The sequence below is a fragment of the Equus przewalskii genome, chromosome 4 (genome assembly GCF_037783145.1).
Source record: "Equus przewalskii isolate Varuska chromosome 4, EquPr2, whole genome shotgun sequence".
NCBI lineage: Eukaryota > Metazoa > Chordata > Mammalia > Perissodactyla > Equidae > Equus > Equus przewalskii.
Window position 1 is genome coordinate 35905706 of NC_091834.1, and position 26050 is coordinate 35931755.

Genomic DNA, 26050 nt, shown 5'->3' on the forward strand with positions numbered 1-26050 from the left:
TAGATCTAATAACTACCATAATTTCAAAGTAGTGATGAGAGTAAAAGGTATTTCAAGAGATCTATAACATCTATAATGTGATATGAAACTATCTGTGATTTCTGTTCACAATATTTTGGGTACTGCTAATACTAGTGTGGTTTGTTGCATAAATTCATAAAGAAAATATTCAATTACACTTTGAAATTAGTACAAATAAAGATGGAATTTTTCCCCCATCCAGGTTCCTCAATTCCTAAATTTTGCTCACTGAAGCACACACACTTTATAATTTGTGAATACAGATTGTATTATTCTCAAAGATAATTTTAATGTGAATAACAGCAGAGATTTTGCCTTCACAAATATGAGTTTAACATGAGTCCTCCAGCCTCTTAAACAGAACTGTAATATAAGGGAAAATATGTTGGCCTCATCTAGTAACAAACTGTGTGCTCAAATTAGAGACACATGAGAGTCAGGTCTCCAGTTATAATTTAAGTTGATTCTTCAAGACAGGCTTCACAGAATTTGACCCATGACAGTACTCCCAAGATCCTGCTTCACATTACCCTTATCTTAAAGCCAGAGTTCCCTGATCAAAGATCATTTTGGTTTTTTTTTAAAAAGCCCTTTAACCTAGTTTTAATAAAACAGAACTAGTAACAGAAACATCCCTAATTAGATTCTGGAGAGGAAGTAGGGAACCACCTTGAGCCAGAGAACAAAAATTATCCCTTAAGGACTTTATTTTGGACTTCTCATACAGAGTGATCATGTGGAAGAAGTAGATAAATATGTAATATTTAGTAATTTGATCAAGTTACATGAGCAGTCTTTAGTATTAATAATTACACTACTTTTTAGGAAATATAAGTGTCATTGTCATAGCTCTCTCTCAATTTCCTATAGGTAGTGCTTCCAATTAAAATTTCAAAAAACGTATTTTTCGACAGTATAGCTCCATCATTGCCAAGTGTCATCATACTAAAACAATTAATAGGATTCTCTTTTATCTAAGGCTTTTTAAATGTGAGTTCATTCCCTGCCCACCCACCCTCACTTACACAAACATTACCCAATAAATGGATAAATAACCTAAGGCTTCCAAGTATCTCAGTGGGCTTTTATACTTGCAGATCTAATCCAAGATTTGAATACTCTGACCTACTTGCCCAGAGCTATGTATGCTCTTAAAATTAATACCTGGAAATTGTGTTATTTAGGATCTGCCAATTACCAAGATCCCCCTAAGTAATTTTTTACTAATCAGCTTGATTTCCTTAAATAAAGCATATGGAGTAAATATCCATCATAAAACTATTAGGAAATGTCTGAAATGCTGTTAGATTCGATGGAACCATTCAGTTAAGAAAATAAAAAAACAAATTAAGCGGGCTGTCTTAAAATTACACACTCAAAAAAAAAAGTACACTGGGAATGAACCGTTTTGTAAATTTCATTCTCTCCAAATACTTTTGTAGTTTACAGTGATGTTTGACTGTTGATGTTGTATTAGTTCCTTGAAGCCTTCTTCATTTTGATCTTCGTTTGTATCGAATGACGGGGTTTTCAGGGGTGTGAATCATGGTTGTATAATTCACAGTGGGAAAATATCCATCAATGAGATCAAATTCATATAAACGAAGCATAGTGGACCAAATTGTCTTAATTTGAACATACGCAAAATTCTCCCCAATACAACGATGACGCCCTGTTAAAAAAGAAAGAAGTTTTCATAAGAATCAATTGAAATTCTTTCTCACTTCTTTTAGCCTGGAGTAATAAAACTTGTTTATCTACAGTTTAGGTGAACAGCAGATATACAGATATTTGTAGTAAAAAGATGACATTCTTTTCACATAAAAGAAGAATGTAAATAGTTAATAAAAATCCCAGGAGATTTTCAATGTCTGTTTTTAGGGGAAAGAGCACTTGGGTAATTCTGTAATGACTTTTCTAATTACTTTTTTCTTTCTTTTTTTAAGCTTGGCCCTGAGCTAACATCTGTTGCCAATCTTCCTCTTTTTTTTTCCTTTTTTCTCCCCAAAGCCCCCAGTACATGGTTGTACATCCTAGTTGTAAGTCATTCTAGCTCCTCTATGTGGGATGCTGCCGCGGCATGGCTTGATGAGCAGTGTATAGGTCCACACCCAGGATCTGAACTGGCAAACCCCAGGCAGCCAAAGTGGAGCACGCAAACTTAACCACTTAGCCACTGGGCCAGCCCCCTCCAATTACTTTTTTTGAATTTGGTATCTACCTACCTTAAATATATGTAAGGTTCAAAACAAATGAGAGTAATCTAGTTTAGGAATACACTATTTTTAGCCTCCATGCCAAGAGAACCCTAGTTAAAAATCAATATGAAACTTCCAATCAAAACTTTAATGCCATTACAAAGATAATAAAAAGGGATTTAATAAACCTAAAATAGCAACACATACTGAGATCAAAATTTAAAAGCTCATATACACAAGCTGATTCTAACATGCATATAGAAATACAAAGGACCTAGGATATCGAAAGCAATCTTGAAAAAGAACTAAGTTGTAGGACTTAAACCGACTTCAAATCTGACTTTAGTACTAACGGTACAGCAAATTTGTGATAGTGTGATTTGTAGTAAGAAATATATATTTGGTCTTCCTCCCACTCTTGGCACAGAGCTCAACCTGTGGTATTTCTTAATCCTTAACCCTTGGTATTTCTTAAGTGAAAAGAGCAATAAAGGTGAAAGAAGCAAGGAGCCTTTTGTTATTCATAACAAGCTCCTTTCAACCACACTTGAGGTTGTTAATGAGGTGACTTTTGGAAAGCCCCCTCATAATGGGAGCTGGTTACCAAGGGAACCAACCATATGATTAGGAGGTTGAAACTTTCAGCCCCACCCCCGGACCTCCATCAGGGAGAGGGGCTGGAGGTTGAATTAACCACCAACGACCAATGATTTAGTCAATCATGACTACGTAATGAAGCCTCCACAAAAATCCCTAAAGTACTGGGAAAGGGAGGGCCAGTGATCAGAGAGCTTCCAGGCTGGTGCACACGTGGAGGAGCTCAGACAGTGGCATACCCAGAGACAGCTGCATCCATTCCCCCATATGCATCTCTCTTCAATCAAGCTTTTCCTAAATTGTATCCTTTTATAATAAAGCAGTAATCCAGTAAGTAGTAATCTGGTTTTGGAGTTGTGTGAGCCATTCTAACAAATCTGAGAACCCCAAAAATGGGATCAAGAGAACTTCCAATTTATAGCCCGTTGTAACAGGCGACAACCAGGACTTGGCAGTTGGTGTCAGAAGTGGCAGGGGAACAGTCTCATGGGACTAAACCTTTAACCAATAAATGGGGTCTGCACTAACCCAGATGTCAGAATTCAGTTGGTGGCTGCAGAGAATTGGTATGGGAAAAATAACCCCACATTTGGTGATCGGAAATGTCAAAACTGTTCTGAGTGAGGGTATAGAGTAGAGAAGAAAGTTTGTTCCTTTCACAGCAGCCAAGACAGTGTGGTACTGCATAAGGATCAACAAATAGATCAATGGAACAGGGCTCTTCAAACATACTTTTATGGTTAGTTATCAACAAAGGCGCTAAATAAAATAAGCCAATGAAGAAAAGAAAGTCTTTTCAACACATGGTGATGGAATAACTGGATATCTTTTTGGGAAAAAAACAAAATTCAATTTCTAGCTCACACTATACTCAAAAACTAATTGAAGATAGATCGTAGACCTAAACATAAATGCTAAAATCATCAAATTTTAACAGAGAAGAACAGGAGGATATCTTCACGACTTAGGGGTAGGCAAAGGGTTTCAGACAGGATCAGAAAGCAATAACCATTTAAAAAACTGATAAATTAGATATGACAGGTTATTGATTTGTCAAAACTCAATGTTGACTTAAGATTTGAGCATTTCATTATAAAATTTTGCATGAAAACTAAACAAATACTGAACTTAATTATATGCTTGTGAAAAATTTAGAAGTATTCTGATGTGTGCAATTTACTTTGAAATGCATCTAAAAAGTAAATGGATTGATGGATAGATGGATACGTGATAAAACAAGTAAAGTAAATGTTAATGGCAGAATCTCAAAATGGGTATATGAGTAAAATTCTTGTGACTTTGCTTTGAAATTTTCCTTATTAAATGGGAGAAATTTAGTAATAGAGAATATAGAAAACAATTGTTTTTTAAAAAGGTCATATATAAAACCTAGAAAGAGAGACAAACTTCATAAAAAATGGTATCAAAAATATTTAAGCCAGAACTAACACCATCCAACCTCTCCTGCCTACTAAAAGCCCACTGAGTAGTAAGCTCAATAACAAAAGATGACTTTTCAGGGAACAGAAAAAGAACAGGCCAAATTATTGGAATTGAAAAAAACCCCACTAAGCCTTGGTTTTCATTTCTGAAAAGTGAATAAAACGGCCCCTTCCTCATAGTGTGGCTGTGGGGATTAAATGGAGAAAAAATTAACATAAAATGCTTAGCACAGTGCTTGCATTGCCAATAACTGCACTAACTTCTGGAAGCCACATTTAAGAGGGGCATTTACACACTGTTCCATATTCTAATACAACAACTAAGGAGAGGCTTGGTTTACTTACAGGAAGATTTGTCAAAAGGTTATTTTTAATAGCAACAAACTAGAAGGATCCTAACTATGAATCAACAGAAGAATGGATAATATTATATTTTGTGAGCCATCAGAATTTATGAAAATGAATAAACTACGTGCTGTATGCACCAACACAGAAACAGCACAATTACAAAGTACAAGAATGATTGAAGAAATTGGAGTTATTTAATATGTTTGTATAGGGTAGAAGAATATCCCCCCAAAATTCATGTCCACCTAGAATTTCAGAATGTAACCTGATTTGGAAATAAGTCTTTGCAGATATAATTAATTAAAATAAGGTCATACTGGGTTGGGGTGAGCCCTAAATCCAATGACTGGTATGCTTAAAAGAAAGCCATGTGAAGACCCAGAGACACCCACAGGGAAGAAGGCCATGCGAAGATGGAGGCAGTGACTGGAGTGAGGCAGCTACGGGCCCGGAATGCCAAAGATTGCCAAGAGTCACCGGAAGCTAGGAAGAGGGAAGAAGACCCTGCCAAAACCTTGATTCTTCAGACTTCCAGCCTCCAGAACTGAGAATAAATGTCTATTGTTTTAAGTCACCCGGGCTGTGGTAGTTACAGCAGCCCTAGGAAACTAACACAACAACAAAAGAAAGATTTGAGGGAACATTTACATTCAAATGGCTCAGAGGTATATAATACAGCTCAGAGACCGCAATTAGGGCTAACTGTAAATGGGATGTTAAAAGGCAATAGATTGAAGCTTTAATGTTTCTAAAAATGAGAGCTGTCCAAAAATGAAATAAGCTGCCACAGAAGCTAACTGAGCACCTCATTACCTGAAAAGTTCAAGTGGAAGCCAGATAATGACCAATTTAGAAATGATTCCTCTTTTGGGCAGAATCTGGGCTACAGTCCCCACCAACTGTTTGAACAATCCAGGACTTTTACATGTTATGTTATATCATATAAAATATTACTAAATTTGTTTATTAAATAAAGTTATTAAGATCAGAAGTTCCCAAAGGACTTTACACTTTCCTTTATATGTGGGAAAAGAGTGACCAATGACAAAAAAGTCAGGTCACTTAAATGATCTCTTGGGAAAGACTAAATAAGAAGTTACAGAATATAGTTTAATCTGTACAGAATACCAATGAATAGAGAAATTATTCAAGGAACAAGGCGGGCCGGCCCCGTGGCTCAGTGGTTAAGTTGGCACGCTCCACTTTCGCAGCCCAGGGCTTTGCCGGTTTGGATCCTGGGCACGGACATGGCACTGCTCGGACATGGCACCCCTCATTAGGTCATGCTGAGGTGGCATCCCACATGTCACAACTAGAAGGACCCACAACTAAAAAAAGATATATACAACTGTGTACTGGGAGGATTCGGGGGCGGGGAGCGGTGGACGAGAGAAGAAGATTGGCAACAGTTGTTAGCTCAGGTGCCAATCTTTAGAAAAAATAAATAAAGGAACAAGGGTCTGCCAACATTACTTTAGGATCTTAATTGAAATGCATAGATTTACAAACCTATGCACAAACTGCCCAAATTTAAAGACTATTTTATAATAAGGATATAGAGAACCAAAAAGTTGACTATAATCCAGAAAAGCTTCATTTTAAAAAGCATGCCTCTGTTCTTTTCTGAAATGCTGATAATCTGTTCATAATCTGTTATATTTAGCCTGAAATAATTACCTGAATGGTGTACTAACTCCAGTCGTTCTTTAAAACAGAATTCACAGAGAGCTTTAAATAATATTATAAGGGAAAACAGGGTAGACTATAAAAATTTGATCTGATAAAACTAGATAGGTTAAAAGGTAACAGGATTACAAAAGGATTTACAGAACTACTTCCTTTAGTACAAATGAAGTATTTTTTCCAACTTGCAAAGATTATACTCCTACAAATGTCTGCAGGAATATCCCTCTGAAGAAAGGAAAAGATATTTGAAAATAAAATTCACGTTGATTATTTTGACAGGCACAACCATGTTATCAGAACAAACATTTCAAATGTAAAATCTAATCTCACCAGCTCCAAATGGCACATAGGCAAACTTCTCTCCTGATGCTGGATTGTCCTGTAAGTAGCGATCAGGATTAAAGTCCAGACGTTCTACCCATGAGTCTCTAAGTCTTTGATTGACAGTGGGAGAAACACACACCTGATGTCCTGGAGGAATGGTATACCCAGCCACAGTCTACAAATGAAAGCAACACATTTCATGACATAATACAAAAAATATTCTACCGAATTGTCAGTTCATTGTGTAATAAAGCATTAATATACATGAGGTATACATACATTTATAAAATAGCTAGATGATAGGCCAACTAAAAGTACACTTCCATACTGGTAGAATTTTTTACAACAAAACATATGTATTTTTAAAACCAAGAAAAAAACATACTTTCATTTAAAAAGCCCTAATTGTTAAATAAAAATGCAGGGAACAGATTAGTATGTATACTGTCTGCAATTATGTAAAAATATTTACATATTTTGAATATGTAAAATTGAAAATTATGTAGAAGTGACTATTATTCTGCTTTTTTAATTTAAAAAATTCTCTTTGATGTTATAATATTTATTTTTGATTAATAAAAACTGGGGGCATAAAAGTGGAGATCTAGCCAAAAGACTTACTTGAGGCGTTTTGGCCAGTCTCATCATGGTCATTATAGGAGGTCGAAGTCTTAATGTTTCTTTTATACAGCGATCAAGTAAACTTAGATCCTTGAGCTAAATAAGAGAAAACATTTCCTGAGTTTTTACAAATATTTAACATACTTCAACAGTATACAAAATTATTTTAACTTCTGGGTTATTACAAAATAGCTTATATTCTGGGTAGAAGTACAGGGGTAACTGGTTCAGGGTAGCTGGGATTATCTTGTTTTATTACTGTCCGTGGTCAACAAAGGAAAAGAGGGCAAGATAACAGTCATACTGGCAACCACCCTGAAGAATGGTTTGGTAAAGACCTGCAAAAAATTCACTCATCTAAAAAATGAAAACATTAGCAAAAATCATCAATGTCAATTTTTTCAAAACCTTTACACAAATGTTTAGAGCAGCATTATTCATCATAGCCAAAAGAGAGAGTGAACCCAAACATCCATGAACTGATGAATGGATAAACAAATGTGGTATATCCATATCATGGAATATTACTTGGCAATAAAAAAAGACTGAAGTACTGATACATGCCACAGCATGGACTAACCTTGAAAGCATGCTAAGTGAAAGAAGCCAGTCACAAAAGACCACATATTGTATGATTCCATTCATATGAAATGTCCAGAATAGACAAATCCATAAAGACAAAAAGATCAGTGGTTGCCAGGGGCAAGGGGCAGGTGAAGTGGAGCGTGACTGCTAATGGGTACTGGCTCTCTTTTGAAAGTGATATAAATGTTCTAAAATTAAACTGTAATGATGGTTTCACAACTCTGAATATGTTAAAAAACCAGTAAATTATACACTTTAAATGGATGGATTTTATAGTATGTGAATTATACATCAATTAAGCTATTACATAAAAAGTTTCTAAAATCAAGAATGGAGAGACATCACTACTGACCTTACAAAAGTAAAAAGGATTATTAAGAGAATACTATAACAATTGTATGCCAACAAATTAGGAAGCCTGGATGAAATGGACAAATTCCTAGAAAGGTACTACCAAAACTGACTCAAGAAGAAATAGCACCATGAATAGACCTATTAACAAGTAAAGAGCCTGAATTAGTAATCAAAAAAACTTCCCACATAGAAAAGCACAGACCTGGACTATAATTAGTTTTCGGGTGGTGAACATGATGTAATCTACACAGAATTCAAAATATATTATGATGTACATCCGAAAATAAATAAGTGAAGGAAAAAAAAAAGCACAGACCTGTCTTTACTAGTGAATTCTACCACACATATAAGAAAGAATTAACACCAATCCTTTAAAAGCTCTTCCAAAAAAATAAGAGGAGAGAACATTTCCAAACTCATTCCATGAGATCAGCATTACAGTCATGTAACACATAATTATGTTCTGGTCAAGGATGGTCCCCTAAGAGGAGTACCATACAGCCTAAGTGTGTAGTAAGCTATACCATCTGGTTTGTTAACTACACTCTATGATGTTCGCACAAAGATGAAACCACCTAACAATGTATTTCTCAGAACATACCTCCATTGTTAAGCAATGTGTGACTTTACTTGGATACCAAAACCTGTCAAATACATCACAATAAAACTACAGACCATTACCCTTTATGTATATAGATGCAAAAATCCTCAAGAAAATACTAGCAAAACAAATCCAGCATTAAAGACATTTCAGGGAGGGCTATAGGGAATTTTCTAAAAATAAAGAAGCTAATCAATTTAATCTGTAGTATACAGAAAATCTCAAATTGTCCCCTTTAAAAATTAGCCACAGATACTCAAAGTCATAAGGCAGCAATGAAACCGAAAATCCAACAAACCTGATCATAAGTTAAAGGAGGCAGATCCTCTCCACAGACTGTTTTCTGTTCTAAATAACATTTTTCTTGAAGTGTTTTGTCTCTGGCCAAAAAGAAGCCCATCCAGGCACTGGTAGTGGAGGATGTGTGCTGCCCTGCCAAAAGCAGCCCAATAAGCATGCCTGCTACTTCATCATCTGTCAAAGGACGCCCATCCCTACGAATGAACCACACACACAAATGTAACATTCGGCAGACACATTTCATGCCTCAATTTTTAAATAAAGGGTCACGATGAATAAATTTTTCAGGTATAACAGTCTCTTGCATTTGCCCATCACAAGTCAGAAATTTTTTCTCCATTAGGGAAAAGGGACCAAGAGAAAATATGATTTTGATTACAAAAGACTTCACTGCAGTTTATTATCAAACTTTTCACCAGGCGCAGTCCCTGGGATTCTAGTAAGGCACAGGATCCCAATAATTTATGTCTCATCCATTTAAAAAGTCCAAAGGTCATAGCTACTAATTTTGCCAGCATCATTACTTTTTAACTGGACATATTTCATAACTATGTTTTAATGTGTGATTTCCTGCTCCAGCTTAATACAGATCTGAACAGCTCTTACTTGTAAGTGGACTCTAGTAAAGTTTGAAGAATGTCATTCATTTTTTCTTCTGACTGTCGGCGGTTCTGGATTGCCTTATAGAAAATATTCTTGATTTCTCGATGAGCCCTGTCTCTGCGTCTGTAATCCAAGGTGAAAATAACTTGAAAAAATAAAGCAGTACTTTCTGGCATCAAATTAATTTTGAAAATAACCAGAACATAGCTTAAAGCAACCTTATTTAACTAACTTTAATGACTCTAAAATAACTGACAAAACTCAGAACCAAGAGAAAAAAAGCCACATAAATCTTATATTGTTAGGAATTTCTAGGATCCTTAAGGGCAAGAAAAGTGTTCTAACATATATATCCCTGATTCTTAACACACTACTTGTGTTCTAACTAAGGGTCTAAAACAAGACTCAAATGATTATTCCTTTAGAATCATTTTCCAGTTTAACAGAAAGTAGAATACTGTTTTAAATTAACATGACATTCTGATTTTAACCAAATTAATTCTTGAAGCAGACAAAAAGTTACTCTGGTTCTTCTACAGGATTTAGGATTTGAATAAACCTAGGATTTATTTAGGATTATCTAAATCTAGGATTTAGAATATGACTATAGCATATAGAATTTGATTCTACTTATCATTTTCTAAGACAACATAATTTTATAGGGGGTAAAAATATTAGTAGAGTCAGCAAACGAATTTCAACTCTCAAAATTTCACCTTTAAAAGTAGTGTGATCACCAGGTAACAGGGACCGTAAGTGTTTTACATGAATTACCCGCTTTGACCTCCTGTGAGGTCGATACTATTATCCTCAATTTACAGGTAACTGTGAGATCACATAGCCAGTGAGCAGTGGAGCTGAAATTTAAAACCAAGCAATCTGATTACCTAGCCCCCTCTTAATCAAGACTTCTAATAAAAACTGCTGCCCTGCTTCATTTTTAAGACTGTTACTTAGGATCAACCTAGATAACGTGGGCAGAAAGGAAGATGTTGAAGTCTAACAGTATGAACACCACAGAGCCAGGAAAACATAAGGCCTGTTTAAGAAAGTGAATGGAATAATTTGATTAAATCAGTTGATTCAGGTAAGACAGAGAAAGACTGGGCAAGAGTGTGAAAGGCCTATCATACCAAGCTCAGAAATTTCTGACTTCATCCAGGAGAAAGGGAAGGTGGAAATAGGCCCAATGCCAATTTACAGAGAATCCACTATAGGCCAAGGGCTGTACTGGATGCTCTAATGTTATGATGGAAAGCATTCTGAAAACTGCAAAGCTCCTTACAAATATAAGGTACTATGAGTTCCAAAGACTCCAGAGAACCTCTCTTGCCTTTTGCTTTTACTCCCACCCCTCTTTATTCTCTAACTAGACAGAAGTGGCAGAAATGGAAGGAAAAAGGAGTACCAATTTAACTCCTCCCCATCTCTCACCTGAACAGAAATGAATCAACAAAGGTACAGAAAGCCTACTGACATGCTATACGTCAAGTCCTTTAGGCAATATTTCCTTGTATCACAGATAAGTCCCTGTCTGTAAGGAAATCACAGTACAGTTGTCAAGGAGACAAAAGAAAAAACTGAAGAAAGGCACTAATACTTCAAAACAGAAATTCCACAATATACTACAAAGCAGTCAAATACTTTCAAACAAGTGCTGAGAGGGCTCTATCACTTTTAGGTAGAGTTCAGAGACTTTCCTGAGTACAAAGAATAGGAGATAAATAGGTTTTAAACTATTAGAGCAGATAACAAATTACATTTTTAATAGACTGAAACTTACCTTAAATGACTTCACTATATAAAGAAAACCTGTCTTGAATTCTTAGAGAAGAATGGCAGCTCATAATCTCCCCAAATTTGTTTGTTATATGTTTAACTTTTATCTTTGTTAACATAAAGCATACCAACTCTACCAACCAACACTCGAAATTTGACTGAGTTAAATAACCAAGTGTAGTTTCTTTATGCATACCTGAAACTAGGCAAAGGGAGCCAACCTGGCAACAGCCAGGCTGCGTGGCTAAAACCTCCATCCAAATCTGCATACAGTTGTGCCACCTTCTCATTGAGTTGACTTCTGATTTCCTTTCCATGTAAACAATGGCTAGCTGTTAAAATTATGAGCTCAGAAAGAGCTTCAAACAAATCTAGAAGGAAAAAGTTCATTCCCATTACTATTGCCAAAACTTCTTTTGAAATGTTGTTTTCTTAGAGATATAAAAGTATTGTGATGGAAAACTGAGAATAAAAATTTAACTCAAGAACCAACAAGATCCTATCCATACCATCCAAAAAAAGCCTATAGACAGACATGTGGCTAGAACAGAGAGAAGCAAGAAACCAAATGACAGGAAGCACCCCACCCCTCCGGACAGCCAAAATAGATGCCATAAAAGCATCTCTAAAGCTCATGCACGAGCCCTTCATCTTGAAAAGATAAAATGAAGATAAAATGGATGTGGTTGTCTGAGGTCCAGGTCACAGTATAACAAAAGCAGCAAAAAGGTTATTTAGTGTATATGAGGACAACAATGAGGTGCTTCCCAAGGAACAGCGGTCCAGAGACTGAAGGATGGATTATTGCCCAGGTCAAAGTGGGAAGGTCAGGACTGAAATTGAAGTCTTGACCATATATAAAAGAAAACTGTAACTAATCACCAATTGCTATATCTCAACACTGGAGACAGAAGCATCAGGCAAGCACATTTGTATCACACGTAAAAGTCATAAAAATTATCCAATCAATGCCCTGTTCTTTAATTCCATGTTTACCAAATGAACTTCCAATTATCATTGGCTTTCCAATGAGATTTACCAATAAAAAAGTTCAGCAAATATTCTGGTGTTCTTGGTGCTATAATTATGTCTCACTTGTATTTATTAAGTTGGCAATCTAGTTTATACATCAGCTTCTTGTATGGTTAGAAACATATCACATCAACTTTAGCTGTATTAAAAATAAAGTCAAGTTTCTGGACCTTTTATAGAAGCTAAAGACCAGACGCAGAACATGGTGACCTACAGAGGTCTTCCTGCCCTGGAGGTAGATGTTGCTTCCTGCTAGTGGTAGGGCAAGTGCCTCTCAAGACAACACATACTACAGTCCAAGAGAAAGAGTGGATTCACAGCAATATCCAAGAAGATCAAATTACATTCAATATACTCTCTATATAATGCAAGAAAGCATATAATATGTTTTAAGAGATTTCTATTGGAAATAGCTAAAATCAAACTTTTGGTGGTGGAGTAAGCTTATCTATTTAAATTTACTTTGTTCATGGAATAAATCATTCCCATACAATATTAGATAAATAAGGTATTACATATAAAATTATATTGTTTAGACTCTTACTTGCCCATTGGGGGTAAAAAAATAAATTATTTATTATCTTTTATTCTTGTTTTTTTTTTTAAGATTGGCACCTGAGCTAACATCTGTTGCCAATCTCTTTTTTTTCTTCTTCTTCTCCCCAAAGCCCCCCAGTACATAGTTGTATATTCTAGTTGTGAGTGCCTCGGGTTGTGTCATGTGGGACGCCGCCTCAGCATGGCTTGAGCGGTGCCGTGTCTGTGCCCAGGACCCAAACCAGTGAAACCCCGGGCCACTGAAGCAGAGTGTGCAAATTCAACCACTCAGCCACGGGGCCGGCTCCTATTTTATTATCTTAAAATGACCTTGCAAAAGTTTTACATTCAGTTTATTTCAAAATTTAATCATGAATCATTTTTATATTATTTGTACAAATGAGCTAAATATTATGCATGTTAATTAACCCACTTTAAAGTTTTGCTAAGTGAGCAGAAATAATCACTTCCTCTCAGGTCTTTTTAACTCCATGTAATCATAATATGTTCCTTCCATTAACCCAAGATGTTCTTATATATGCTGTAGTTTTTTATATACACTCACACATATTCTTAGATTTCAAGTCTTAGAAAAGTAGAAATATTAGGACAAATGCAAACCCAAAACATTTTGCTTACTTTTTTCTCCACCTTCTCCCCAACTTTGAAAGTACTCCTTTGTTTCTTTTTCAATTATAGAAACATGCTGTCTAAAGTTGGCTATGTTAAGGCCACTTTTTAATATTTTCTTCTGCTCCAAGAAAACCTTCAAAAAATTAAGGGTATACAGCATTAAAACACAATTTTGTTTTATCACAAGATCCACTCGGGTTAATATAACTCTAATACTCAAAGAAAACAACTTCTGAAAAATTGAAAATAAAAATAGTAAAAGCATTTTTTTAAACTATACCATATATAGAAACTTAGAGCATTTATGTATATGTGTAGAAGACACCTGCTCTGCTGGCCCTAGACAAATGAGAAATTAGAAATCGTACCTCCTGCCTTCCTTCCTATACACGCTTTTCCCACTCCTGACTTCAGGGCTCCCTTTTCCTATTTTGGTTATCTCCTAGTCTTCCAACCCAACCCAGAGGCCAATACAATCTCCAAAGGTCCACTATGCTTTGATGATATCCTCCTCCACATATGCTCCTATTCTCAAAACAAGTATCATTCCTCAGTGACACCATCTTCCAGAAGTTTAATTAGAATATAATATAATCTGAATAAAATAAATTCACACTAAGACAACTGATAGTTTTAACCCTTTAAGGCATTTCTATTTTAAGAATCTGATAAGCTGTGTGAAAAAAACATCTATCTCATTAAAAGAATTTCCCAGGACTCTTGTTTTTGGCCTTGAGGAGAGCCGTTCATTCCCACACAGCTCCCCCATCCCCAGAAACAACACAATGTCAACTCTTTAACTGCTATACTAGGACACCAGGTACTGTATGTACATGCACAGCCAGAGCCCATGCCAAGCAGTTTGGCCAATTATCTGATTTGTGTTTTACATCAACTTGCAGCACTTCAATATTTGACTTCAGAGAAAAAGAGATCACATAAACTTCTAAAGCCGGCAATCTCTAGCTCAAAAGAGCTGTTATGCTAGAATTTTAGGCAGAAGGGGGAAGGCAGGAGGCCATTCCAATAAAATAATGGGATTTTTCCTGTTACCCATGCAAATCAAATTCCAGTAAGTTAAGGTATCATTGGTTCTATTTGTGTACAGGAAGCCCTTTAAAGTTGCTAAGCCCATGCCAGCAACTTATGAAACAAAATACCCATTCTTTGTCCTTCACCAATGGCTTTTCTTCTTTTAAATGTGTCATGATTCTTCAGATTTTTGAACCAAGGAATAAATTATTTCCACATTTTAAATGTATAATATTACACAACTAGCTATAACTATTATAGCATAGATTTGTCTTTCTTCAAGATAACAGTGTCACCTACCGGATTAGGTACATCATATGCAACTCCCTTCCCAAACACAGGTGTTGTCAGACGACTGTAGACATCTTCTGCATTCAGGTCTTCATTTTTACTATTAAAAAGCAGTGCAGCTGCATCACTCCCCAGAAGGTAAGTAAATGTCTTGCCCACCATGGTAAAACTAAATACAGGTCCATACTAAAGAGAAAAAAGGACCCATAGTTTTGTTACCAAAAAATATGTAGCATTAAGACACTAATTTATTAAATCACAAAACATTATTGAAAATTAAAACATTCATAAGCTTCAATGCAATTCTTAGTCATTGTGAGTGGGAAAGTAAGCCAACCACAGGAACATGAAAGGATTGTTAAACAGTGGTTTAAAGTTCATTTAAGGTAGGCAGTCAGGAAATTAGGAAGGAACCAGTGTGGTATAAGGAAGGAGAAAATGACTAACATGCTCCCTCCAAGGCTGGGGTTTCACCAGGTAAGAACGATGAAGATCAGGGGGCAAGGAAATTTAAGGTATTGGCAAGAGTGTAACTGAAATGATAGACCATGATCCCAAAGTGGAAAAGGAAGGAAAGTAAAGAAAGAAGGCTGATAGATCAGGAGAAAGTAAATGGATAGTAGACTGGAACATCTAATGAGGTCAAAGAATGGCTATAAATGGAAGGAGGCACATAGGCAAACCAGGAGAAGTAGTTGTGGTCAAAAAATACAGTGTCTAAATTAATAAAGAGGTGAAACAGTTAAGGGTGACAAGTCCAAAGTGGGACTGTGGAGTAAATGGCTGAATTGCATGGGAAAGCTCATTGGAGAGGAGAGGGGCAAAGATCTGAGTGGCCACAGGGTCAGGTAGATCATCCAAGTGGAAGTGAAGTCAAATGTGTACAGCAAGTTAGAAAATTCCACAGATAAAAGGTTAAGAAAAAGAAGGGTCAATTAGTATCAATTTTAACTACGATCAGTGAATACAAAATTTAGGCCAGTGGTTTTTGGTTTTTTTGTTTTTTTCTTTTAAAGATTTTATTTTTCTTTTTTCTCCCCAAGGCCCCCCACTACATAGTTGTATATTTTTAGATATGGGTCCTTCTAGTCGTGGCATGTGGGACGCAGCCTCAACATGGCCTGATGAGCGGTGCCAGGTCTGCACCCAGGATCTGAAGCAGCAAAACCCTGGGCCACCGAAGCGGAGCACGCCAACTTAACTACTCGGCCACGGGGCCAGCCCAGGCCAGTGGTTTTTAAACCACACTTGCCAGAACTACAGGTTTCCTCAGTGGTATCTCAGAGATCACTCCATGGCATGGGAGAAGATTTAAGAGGGCCTCCAAGGCCTCTCCAGCTCTTAAACCTGAGCAGCTCTAATGTTATGTTTCCTATACTGGGATAAGCATAAGATTACAATTGTTTTTAATGTTCTGCCATTTAAAAGAAGTCTGAAAAGCACTGATTTCTTTTCCTCCAATCATTTGGAAGACTTACCTTGTCATATGCATTTTCGAGGAATTCAACTGGACTTTTCCCAAATGCTATGGCATGTCCAAGGAATGGAACTGGAGAGGAAATATATGGCGGACTTTTCTGCAAGAGAAAACAAAATAACTTTCAGTTCGCATTTCATTTTATGAAAGAAAACCAGTTTGGTTTCATAACCAAACAAATGAAATTTGCCATTTGCCATTTTGGTAACTAAAAAGTTACCATAGTAAAAAGAATAGAAACTCAAAACATCATAAGATAAATGATTAGACAAACACAAAGACATTTTTAATGGGAACACTGTCCAGAATACGTCCAGTATTTTTGATGGCTCTAGACAACTTTCCTAACCGAGTAGCCAAAAAACAGAGGAAAGTCAAACTATAGTTCCTTCACCACTTACTTCTACTACCACCCACAATTTTAGCCCCAGAATCTTACCTAAAGAAGGTACAGAAAAAAGACAAAAAGTAACTTGAAGTATAGAAAGACAGGAAATGTTTAAGAAGCTACAATTCATCAGTAAACAGAACACATCCCATGCTTCTTCACTGCAAATGAACGTTATTGTTGTCAGTACCCTTGAGTGCTTTATGACTCCTAGTGACCCTGTGCACAGTGGAGTGGAGCCCTGCCCGGTCTTTTTGTGCCATCCTCTCACCTTCCGGCGCTGTATCAGACAATGCTCTGCTGCTATTCTGAGGCTTTTCACGGCCAATTTTTCAGAAGTGGTTGACCAGATCCTTCTTCCTAATCTGTCTTAGTCTGGAAGCTCTGCTGAAACCTGTCCACCATGGGTGACCCTGCTGGTGTTTGAAATACCAGTGGCATAGCTTTCAGCACCACAGCCACCACAGTATATATAACAACCGACAGAGGGCACGAGTGGTGTGTTCCCTGACAGGGAAAGGAAGCCGGGCGCACCCTGGGCGCAGCAACGAGAGCACTGAATCTTTACCACTAGACCACCAGGGCTAGCTGCAAATGAATGAGATTCACTGATTTTAAAGAGAGTAGATCTGCTCTAGCAGAAACTCTAGCAAGCCATAAAAAGTACTTTAGATGCCCCAAAATGAGACTGGCAGATTGCAACATTTAGTCTCCTGGAAATCAAACTGCAATGATGAAAAAGGATAACACTCCTCTAATCTTGGCGGTCTCAAATAGTAAGAACCATTACAAACTCACTCTTCAGATAATAGTTAAGTACAATAATAAATACTAAAGCTAGCTGCGTCTTTCCAAAGACAAATATCACTTCCTCAAAAATCCCGTGTGTAGGAAAAATAACTGCCTCGTGCCTGTTATGGTTCAAACAAAAATAATTTTTAAAACTACTTGGTCAATAGTTTGTACATTCCATGGTCAGTAAAAGGATAGTGCATAGTTTTAGAAGCTACTTGGTGTGGATGGTTAAGGATGCATTCACCAAATATACTAGGGAAATATGAAGCTAGTGGTCAATAAAGACACTAAACTAGAGAAACTGATATTTTATTAGCACCATAGGAAGGTCCCTACAACACTCCAGTTCTCTCCCACTCCACCAAACTGAACACATCCCCCTTCATACTGATCTAAATAGCCATGAGGGACAATGCCACAGCCCACAGGACACTGAACCACACAATGGCCACTAGGATGACGGCCACGAGGGCTGCAGCTGCCAACAGCATCGCCACCAGGGGCCCCACCACGCCGGAAACACCCCTATGGCTACGAGTACGCCACCAGGGCGTTTAGGGCCACAGCCAGGGCCAAAGTTGCCCCTCCGGCCACGGCCTTTAGGGCCACCAGTGCCGCGGCCAACTCAGCCATCACTACGACCACCGGCAAGCACGACCCCGGCCAGGACCAGACACGCGGCCACCATCAGAATCGAGATCGCCATCAGAGGCCCCTGCACCAACGCCAGCAAGACCAAGGCAATCGTAACCGCCAGCGCCACCAGTAGCTGTGTCGCGCTCACCCCTCACCCCAGTCGCCGGTGCACCCGCCGCCTCCCCAGTAGCGGTCCTCGCTAGCCCTCCGGCCGCCTAGTTCGCCGCGTCCTCCGCCGGGAGCCCCAGGGGTGCACGTACCGTATCGGCGGGCAGCGGGGCCAAGTGGCCGACGGCGAGGCGGAACAGGTAGACCAGGCAGAGCGTGAAGGCGCAGGCGATCAGCAGCAAGGACAGGAGGCTGCCGCCAGTCACCTGCTCCATCGCCTGTACCAGCACCGACCCGCTCGCCTGCAGTAAGCCCAGCAACACCATCCTAGCCGCCACTTCAGTTCGCCGGAGACGCTGGAGGTCGAGGTGGCCGCCGCTCCTCCGAACCGATGAAGCGAGAGAAACCGGCAGATGGGCGTCGGGAGGCGACCCTGGCCTCCAGGTCTACTACTAAACCCAGCCCCACCCCCTGCTCCCTGCTCCCTCGCGCTCCACCCAGTGCGTCACAGAAGGGGTGGGGCCTGCCGCTGGCCACGCCCCCTACCGGGACATGCTAACGCCGAGGTCTCCTTTCGCCGGGGAGAGAGAAGCAGCAGCTGCAGCTGTGGCCCAGGTGGTCCAGAGATGGAAGAGAACGTGGCTGAGGAGATCACGCCCTGAGAGTCGCGGGAACCCCGGGCCTGTGTGCCCCAGGGGCGGGGTACCCCGCCGCGGCATCGGGAAGGGCAGAGCGGAGGGATCTCAGGGGCAGGGTTGCGGCGCGACTGGCGGCGGCGGCGGCGCGCTCTGATTGCACCGCGCGCGTGAGGTGATGTCGGCTTATAGCGCGTCAGGCGAGTGGTGGTTGGAGCGCCGCCCCTGCCACGGCGCGCGCCCTGCTGCGCCGGACCTTGCTCTAACCCCAGAGTCGCGGGAAGGGGGATGGTGAAAGTCGCCCTCTGCACCCTGAAGGGTGGAAGGGTGAGGTCAGTCCCATCCCACCCCAATTAAAACCAGTTGGACAAGTATTAATATACGGCCATAAAGGTAACAAATCTTAGTTGTTAGGTATGCTGGATTACAGGAAACAGGTTTTCCGATAAATTTACATATTATAGGCCATGGAGACCTATTTGAGGCCACATTCCCCAAGAAGGCCACTTATTCTGGCCCATTAGCGACCCGAAAGATTTTAAAGTGGGGGTTCAGTCCTACAGCTGCAGTCAGCCTGAGCTCATCCGCGCCTGTGGTTTCAAATAAGCATGTAGATAAACTGACTACCAAATTTAATCCTCTCCTAGATCGCTGTCGCGAGCTCCTGACCACATGCATTCATTTATTCAACCAACATTAAGAGCTAGGTATTGGGCTAGGCGTGGGGGTACAGCACGCCTGAGAAACCCGCAAGGCCCCGGGGAAAGAGCAGGAATATCCAACTGCTGCTGACTCCCCTCCCTAGAGCTGTGACGTTCATCTCACGGTCAGTAAGTCTAAGACTAAACTCGTTATCTCCTCCCACCCCTCTGCCACCCTGCCGCTCCTGTCATGCCTGAGTAGGAAGGGCACCACTATCCACCCCATTGCCCTCCTCCTTCCTGCCTCACGTCTAATCAGTCACCAAATCCTCTAATCCCACCACCTTAAAAGTTTCTCCATTCTTATTGCCAGTACCTTGGTGCAGGCCCTCATCATTGCCACAGCGGTATCCTACCTGATCTCTGCTTCCTTGCTTGTCTTCATGTCCCCTCCACACTGCTGCCTTTTCTTGCATCAATAAAGCTGTGTTGTAATCACCTCCATAGGTTTCTTCTATTAAAGTGCGCTTGAGAATAGGGATCATGTCTTAATTGTTTTTATAATCTGTGTTTATCCTGATAGCTACACAGCAGTTCTCAAAGTATAGTCCATCGTCCTGTGAGGATCCCCAGAACTCTTTCAGGGTGTCTGCAAAGTCAAAGCTTTTTGTAATAATACTGGCATTTGCTTTTTACTGCTAGAATTTGCACTGATGGTGTAAAAATCAATAGTAAATTAAACTTGTGGTGCCTTAGAACAAATCAAAGGCAGCGGCACCAAACTCCAGTAGTCATTATTCTTCACTGCCATGCACTTGCAGTAGAAAAAAATTCCGTTTCACTTAAGAATGTCTTTGATGAAATTGCGAACATTAATTTTATTAAAGTTCAACCTTGCATACATGTATTTTTAACTAGCTGCTTTTTCACAGAATAGCACGTTTGCTTGAAAGAACAAGTAACAAATTTTGGTCATTCAGATTTGGGTACAGTCATGTGCCGCATAATGATGTTTCGGTCAACAATGAACCATGTATACAATGGTGGTCCCATAAGATTAGTCCTGGATCACCTAGGTGTGTAGTAGGCTATACTGTCTGGGTTTGTGTAAGTACTGTTGGGGAGGAAGAAGTTTTCCTCTGTCCTTCTAGGTTCTTCTGGCTGGTCTAAGGATTAAATTGACATGAGACAGAGTAACAGGAGAAAAACAAACAAAAGTTTAGTAACGTATACATGAGAGAAACCGGGAAAACCGAGTAACTCACCAAAATGGCCCAAGTCCTCACTTTAAATATCGTCCTCAGCTAAAGACAAAAGAAGATGTTGGGGTGGGGAGAGTCAAGGACTTACTTCAAAGGAAAGGAAGGCAATTCACAGGTAGGTGAAAAGGAGCAAACCTTTGGAAAACAAGTGTTTTCCACAGAGAACAGAAGAACACAAAGGGGAGCCCAACAAACAGGCTTTTCTAGGTTTCTCCCTGTCTTCCACCTACGTGGTGTTATGATAAGGTGATTGCTCAATTCCTGAGACACATTTTTTAATCTGAATTTCTTTTAGGCAGTTATGGGGGAGGTAACAGGAAAAACTTTCTGAGTCTTTTGTTTCTTAAAAATAGTCAGCCTAAAATAATCTTCAAAGAGACACATTTTGGGATGGCAAATTTTGTTCCCTTTCAGTATACTCTATAATGTTTGCAAGATGATGAAATTGCTTAGCAATTCATTTCTCAAAATGTATCCCTATCTTTAAGCAATGCATGACTGTATTTGAGAGATATTTTCTTGAAAATGAAATCAGATGCATGGGTAAAACATCCATTCAAAGTCCAAGTTAGACCAGTAGATTTTCATGTAACAGAGTACAAAAAGTTCATTGATACAGTGTCAGATTCTATATTGCAACTAACTTTTGATACTACCACTGTGAAGAAGAATATCTATAATTATCTGAAAAAGTTGTTAAAATATTCCTCCCTTTTCAAACCATACATCTGTGTGAAGCCAGGTTTTCTTAATATGCTTCAACCAAAATAATATAGATAGCTTAATAAATTGAATGTAGAAGCACATATGAGAATTCAATCGTCTTCCATTAAGCCAGGGATTAAAGAGATTTGCCAAAAATCTAAAATAATGCCAACTTTCTCACTAATTTTTTTGTTTTTGAAAATATAATTATGTTCATAAAAATGAGTAACATGTTAACCGGATTATTTTTACAAAGTAATAAACATTTTCATTTCTCAAATATAATTTGTATTACTGTAAATATTTATAGATATAACCCACTTTTTAAAAAAGTTCTTTAGGGTTGTTAATAATTTATAAGATTATGAAAGAGTCCTGAGACCAAAAAATTTGGAAACTCTGAGCTAGAATATGATTTGTGGGGGTTTCAACTTTTGTTCTCTGTACAACCACATTCCGTGCCACCAGTACTGCCTTCCTGTAAAATTGTTTTAAAGCAAGACCTTTGATTCATTAAAACTTCAAGGTAGTTCCCATTATTATGTAACCATAGCTTTTGTTATTTTAATATGTTTTCCAAAATGATGTTTCAGAAGTACATCATAAAATGAAAAGGGAGATTATTGATCACTAAGACTAAAAACAGCAAATGTTGGAGAGGGTGTGGAGAAAAGGGAACCCTCATACACTGCTGGTGGGAATGCAAACTGGTGCAGCCACTATGGAAAACAATATGGAGATTCCTCAAAAAACTAAGAACAGAAATGCCATATGACCCAGCAATCCCACTACTGGGTATCTACCCAAACAACTTGAAATCAACAATCCAAAGTAGCTTATACACCCCTGTGTTCGCTGCAGCACTATTCACAATAGCCAAGACATGGAAGCAATCCAAGTGCCCATCAACTGATGATTGGATAAAGAAGATGTAGTATATATATACAATGAAATACTACTCAGCCATTAAGAAAAAAAAAAGATAAATTCATCCCATTTGCAGTAACATGGAAGGACCTGGAAGGAATTACGCTTATCAAATAAGGCAGACTGAGAAAGACAAACACCAGATTATTTCACTCATATGTAGAATATAAACAAATACATGGACAAAGAAAACAGTTCAGTGGTTACCAGGGGAAGGGGCTGGGGGGTGGGCACAGGGTGAAGAGGAAAAAAACAAGGAGATTATTGATTCACCATGGATTGGGCCCAACTATTACCTTATTATTTGAGTATGGTAATTCAACTTTTTCTGCACTGCCCATTATTTTAACATTATTGAAATTAAACTTAATTCCTTATTGTGAACTGAGAATGCACTGAAATGCTGGATGATTGCCAACAAATCATCTGTGATCAAAGCCAAAGTTTCTTTGTTTAAATAGTTTTTAATGTTTATTTAAACTATAAGATGCTTGACTGAAAATTAACTAGGGTAATTTCTTTATAAATTTTTTTCCTTTCTATAATCTATTTGGGAGAAGGAGGATTATATTAAATTGACTCCTGAATCAGTACAAATTGCAGCCATTCCTCCAAAGAGTTTTTCCCTCTCAGCTTGGCCTTGAGGCTCTACTCACATTCCCATAATTCCTCAGGAAGATGCTCTCTGACAGAGAGGGTGATTCTCTTAAAATCCCCAAAGCCACGCTATCAACATATGGCCTTATCTTTACAACTCTACTGAAGGATTGTACACAAGAAAATAAAATTTTAGAACCCAAGAGAAAAACTTAAACCAGATGCTAAATATGACTATTTCTAAAGTCAAAGGAAAAGAACAGAACATTAAACATTTCGTGGGGACTAGGAGTTTCCTTCATGGGCACAGAACAGTATCTGGTTGTCTCATCTAAAATTTGCTTCTCTGCTGCTCCTTAGTGAAGGGACTTTCTTTAATCCCTACTGTAAAAAGTCTCCATTTAGGAGAACTCTGACCCCTACCCAGAGTGATTGATTTCATCCTAGGATTCACAGCCCACCCAGACTCAAACCGCAGCCCCACTCCTCCCAGCAGGGCAGTTCACAGGACACAATTATACAAAACATTTCCCTGAATCTGAGTTTTTAGGTAAGAGGCAGTTAAGCAAAACTATCCCATTTGATTGGCCTGGTGGTGCACAGAGGTTAAGTTCGCACGTTCCACTGTGGCGGCCCAGGGTTCGCCAGTTAGGACCCCGGGTGCGGACCTACGCACCACTTGTCAAGCCATGCTGTAGCAGGTGCCCCACCTATAAAGTAGAGGAAGATGGGCACAGATGTTAGCTCAGGGCCAGTCTTCCTCAGAAAAATGAGGAGGATTGGTAGGAGATGTTAGCTCAGGGCTAATCTTCCTCAAAAAAGAAAAAACTGTCCCATTTGACACCAAGTTTAGGCCCCTCAAGCCTCTACACCAGTGTGAAATGAAGTGTATATTTTCATTTTTCCTGTTTTCTGGTAATATATTGGACCAAACACGTACACACACACATACTCCAAAACAGCTAAATTCTCAGATTTCTCTGCATTTTTTTTAAAGATTTTATTTTTTTCCTTTTTATCCCCAAAGACCCCAGTACATAATTGAATACTCTTCGTTGTGGGTCCTTCTAGTTGTGGCATGTGAGATGCTGCCTCAGCATGGTTTGATGAGCAGTGCCATGTCCACGCCCAGGATTCGAACCAACGAAACACTGGGCCGCCTGCAGCGGAGCGCGTGAACTTAACCACTCGGCCACGGGGCCAGCCCCAGATTTCTGTGCTTTTAACAGAGACGATACCGTACGTGATTATGCAGAGAATAGTAGTTTTCCATTGTGCATCCTGTGGGTTTGAGTGATGCCAACTAGAGCATTCGAAACAATAGGACTACTTATTGCTGATAAGTATTTTGCAGTGACACGAAAGATCTGGCAATAGCTTGAAATTATATCTTTGCAATAATGAGTCACAGCAGGCTATCACTATATTTTTTCGTTGTTGCTGGTACTTTGGTGTCATATCTAAGAAATTATTGCCTAACCCAAGGTCATGAAGATTTATGCCTATGTTTTCTTCTAAGAGTTTTATAGTTCTACCTCTTATATTTAGGACTTTGACGCATTTTGACTTAATTTTTATATATAATGTGAGATAGGGGTCCAAATTCATTCTCTTGTGTATAGATATTCAGTTGTCTCAGCACCATTTATGGAAAAGACTGTTCTTTCCCCATTGAATCATCTGGGAACTCTTGTCAAAAATCAATTGACTGTCTATATTAGGGTTTATTTCTGGACTCAATTCTATTCCATTGATCTGTATGTCTATCCTTATTCTAGTTCTACATCATCTTTTTTTTTTAGTAATGTATACACACATGCATACGTAGATGTTTAGAGTAATTGCTTTTGATGATTGACTTCTAATCAACGTGTGATAAATTCCTTTACGTGTACATACGATACAAAGCCTGAGGATTTGACTAAATGACTTTTAGACTTTTCTGTATTAGGTAAAATGTGTATGACTCTAACAATTCCATTTATGTTTCTAGGTTAACAGGATACCATCTGCCACTGTCAGTAACAAGTATCAAATCTGTGTTCTCACGACACTTGACAAGTGGTTTTGCATTAGTGCTCATCAGTTTAAAGTATATTGTGATGGTAATATAAAAAGACCATCGCCCAGTTTAATGTAGTCAAACCAAAATTCTCCAAGGTGGAAATGAAAGAAGAATCATCAGGAAGGACGTTATAGTTCATCCTCTTATCTCAAATCTTGCCCTGAGATTCATCGTATTAGTCATTAATATATAATCAAATGCTAGAATTAGTGGGCTTTAATGTTGTATCACAGTGCACCTACACATAGGTTTCCTAAGAAGATTTCCCTTTAATCTTCTTAATCTAATAGGGTTAGAGATTAACAAAAGGAAATTACATGTGAGAATAACAGGAGAGGAGGCCTGACTTGAGATTCAGGCCTCACAGACTCCACTCTTTTCTCCTCTGTGCTCTGCCTCTCTGCCAAAAAATAAACTAGTACTCTGTCTTCTTTGCAAGTTAGATTCAAGAGAAAAAATTCTATTAAGAGACAAGAGTTGACATCCTCTATTCTAAACCGCCTTTCAGTCCCACACATCTGTAGTCCCTTTAACCACAAAGAGGAAAACTTAAAAAGCTCTTGAAACTGAAAGTTTTTATCTGGAAATTTGGTACAAACTTATTTGGGGTCAAAACCTGACCTGTACTAATTAGAGGACATTTATAATCTTCTTTGTCCCACATAGTGCAGTGTAAGGCTGAAAGCCCACCTGGGCTAGGACGGCAGGATTTCGTGCCGAGAGACCAAAGAAATGACCTGGAGACTGCAAACGAGACATACAGGTTTATTGGGATTTACTTACAGGGAGAGTGTCCAGTGGCCACTGGCTGGTCAGAAGTGTGCACCCGC

The 26050-nt window shown here is 38.8% G+C and overlaps 1 protein-coding gene across 1 annotated transcript; it reads right to left on the bottom strand.

Annotated features, from left to right (window-relative positions):
* Window positions 1-710: 710 nt before the first annotated feature.
* Window positions 711-20089, bottom strand: CYP51A1 (cytochrome P450 family 51 subfamily A member 1). Its single transcript, XM_008517340.2, has 10 exons — window positions 18541-20089; window positions 16463-16561; window positions 14994-15170; window positions 13668-13794; window positions 11656-11830; window positions 9684-9803; window positions 9076-9271; window positions 7238-7333; window positions 6623-6791; window positions 711-1693 (listed from the first exon to the last, which is right to left on the bottom strand). Exons 1-10 carry the CDS (start codon window positions 18712-18714, stop codon window positions 1515-1517), a joined length of 1512 nt encoding a protein of 503 aa, XP_008515562.1. The 5' UTR covers window positions 18715-20089; the 3' UTR covers window positions 711-1514.
* Window positions 20090-26050: the final 5961 nt, after the last annotated feature.

Excerpts from the sequence above, each read along its gene's own strand:
- CYP51A1 (XM_008517340.2), bottom strand. The coding sequence starts at position 18,714 with ATGGTGTTGCTGGGCTTACTGCAGGCGAGCGGGTCGGTGCTGGTACAG. Across the intron at positions 15,171-16,462 it reads TCGAAAATGCATATGACAAG|TATGGACCTGTATTTAGTTT; the intron begins GTAAGTCTTCCA and ends TTTTCTCTTTAG. Across the intron at positions 7,334-9,075 it reads CTCCTTTAACTTATGATCAG|CTCAAGGATCTAAGTTTACT; the intron begins GTTTGTTGGATT and ends TCTCTTATTTAG.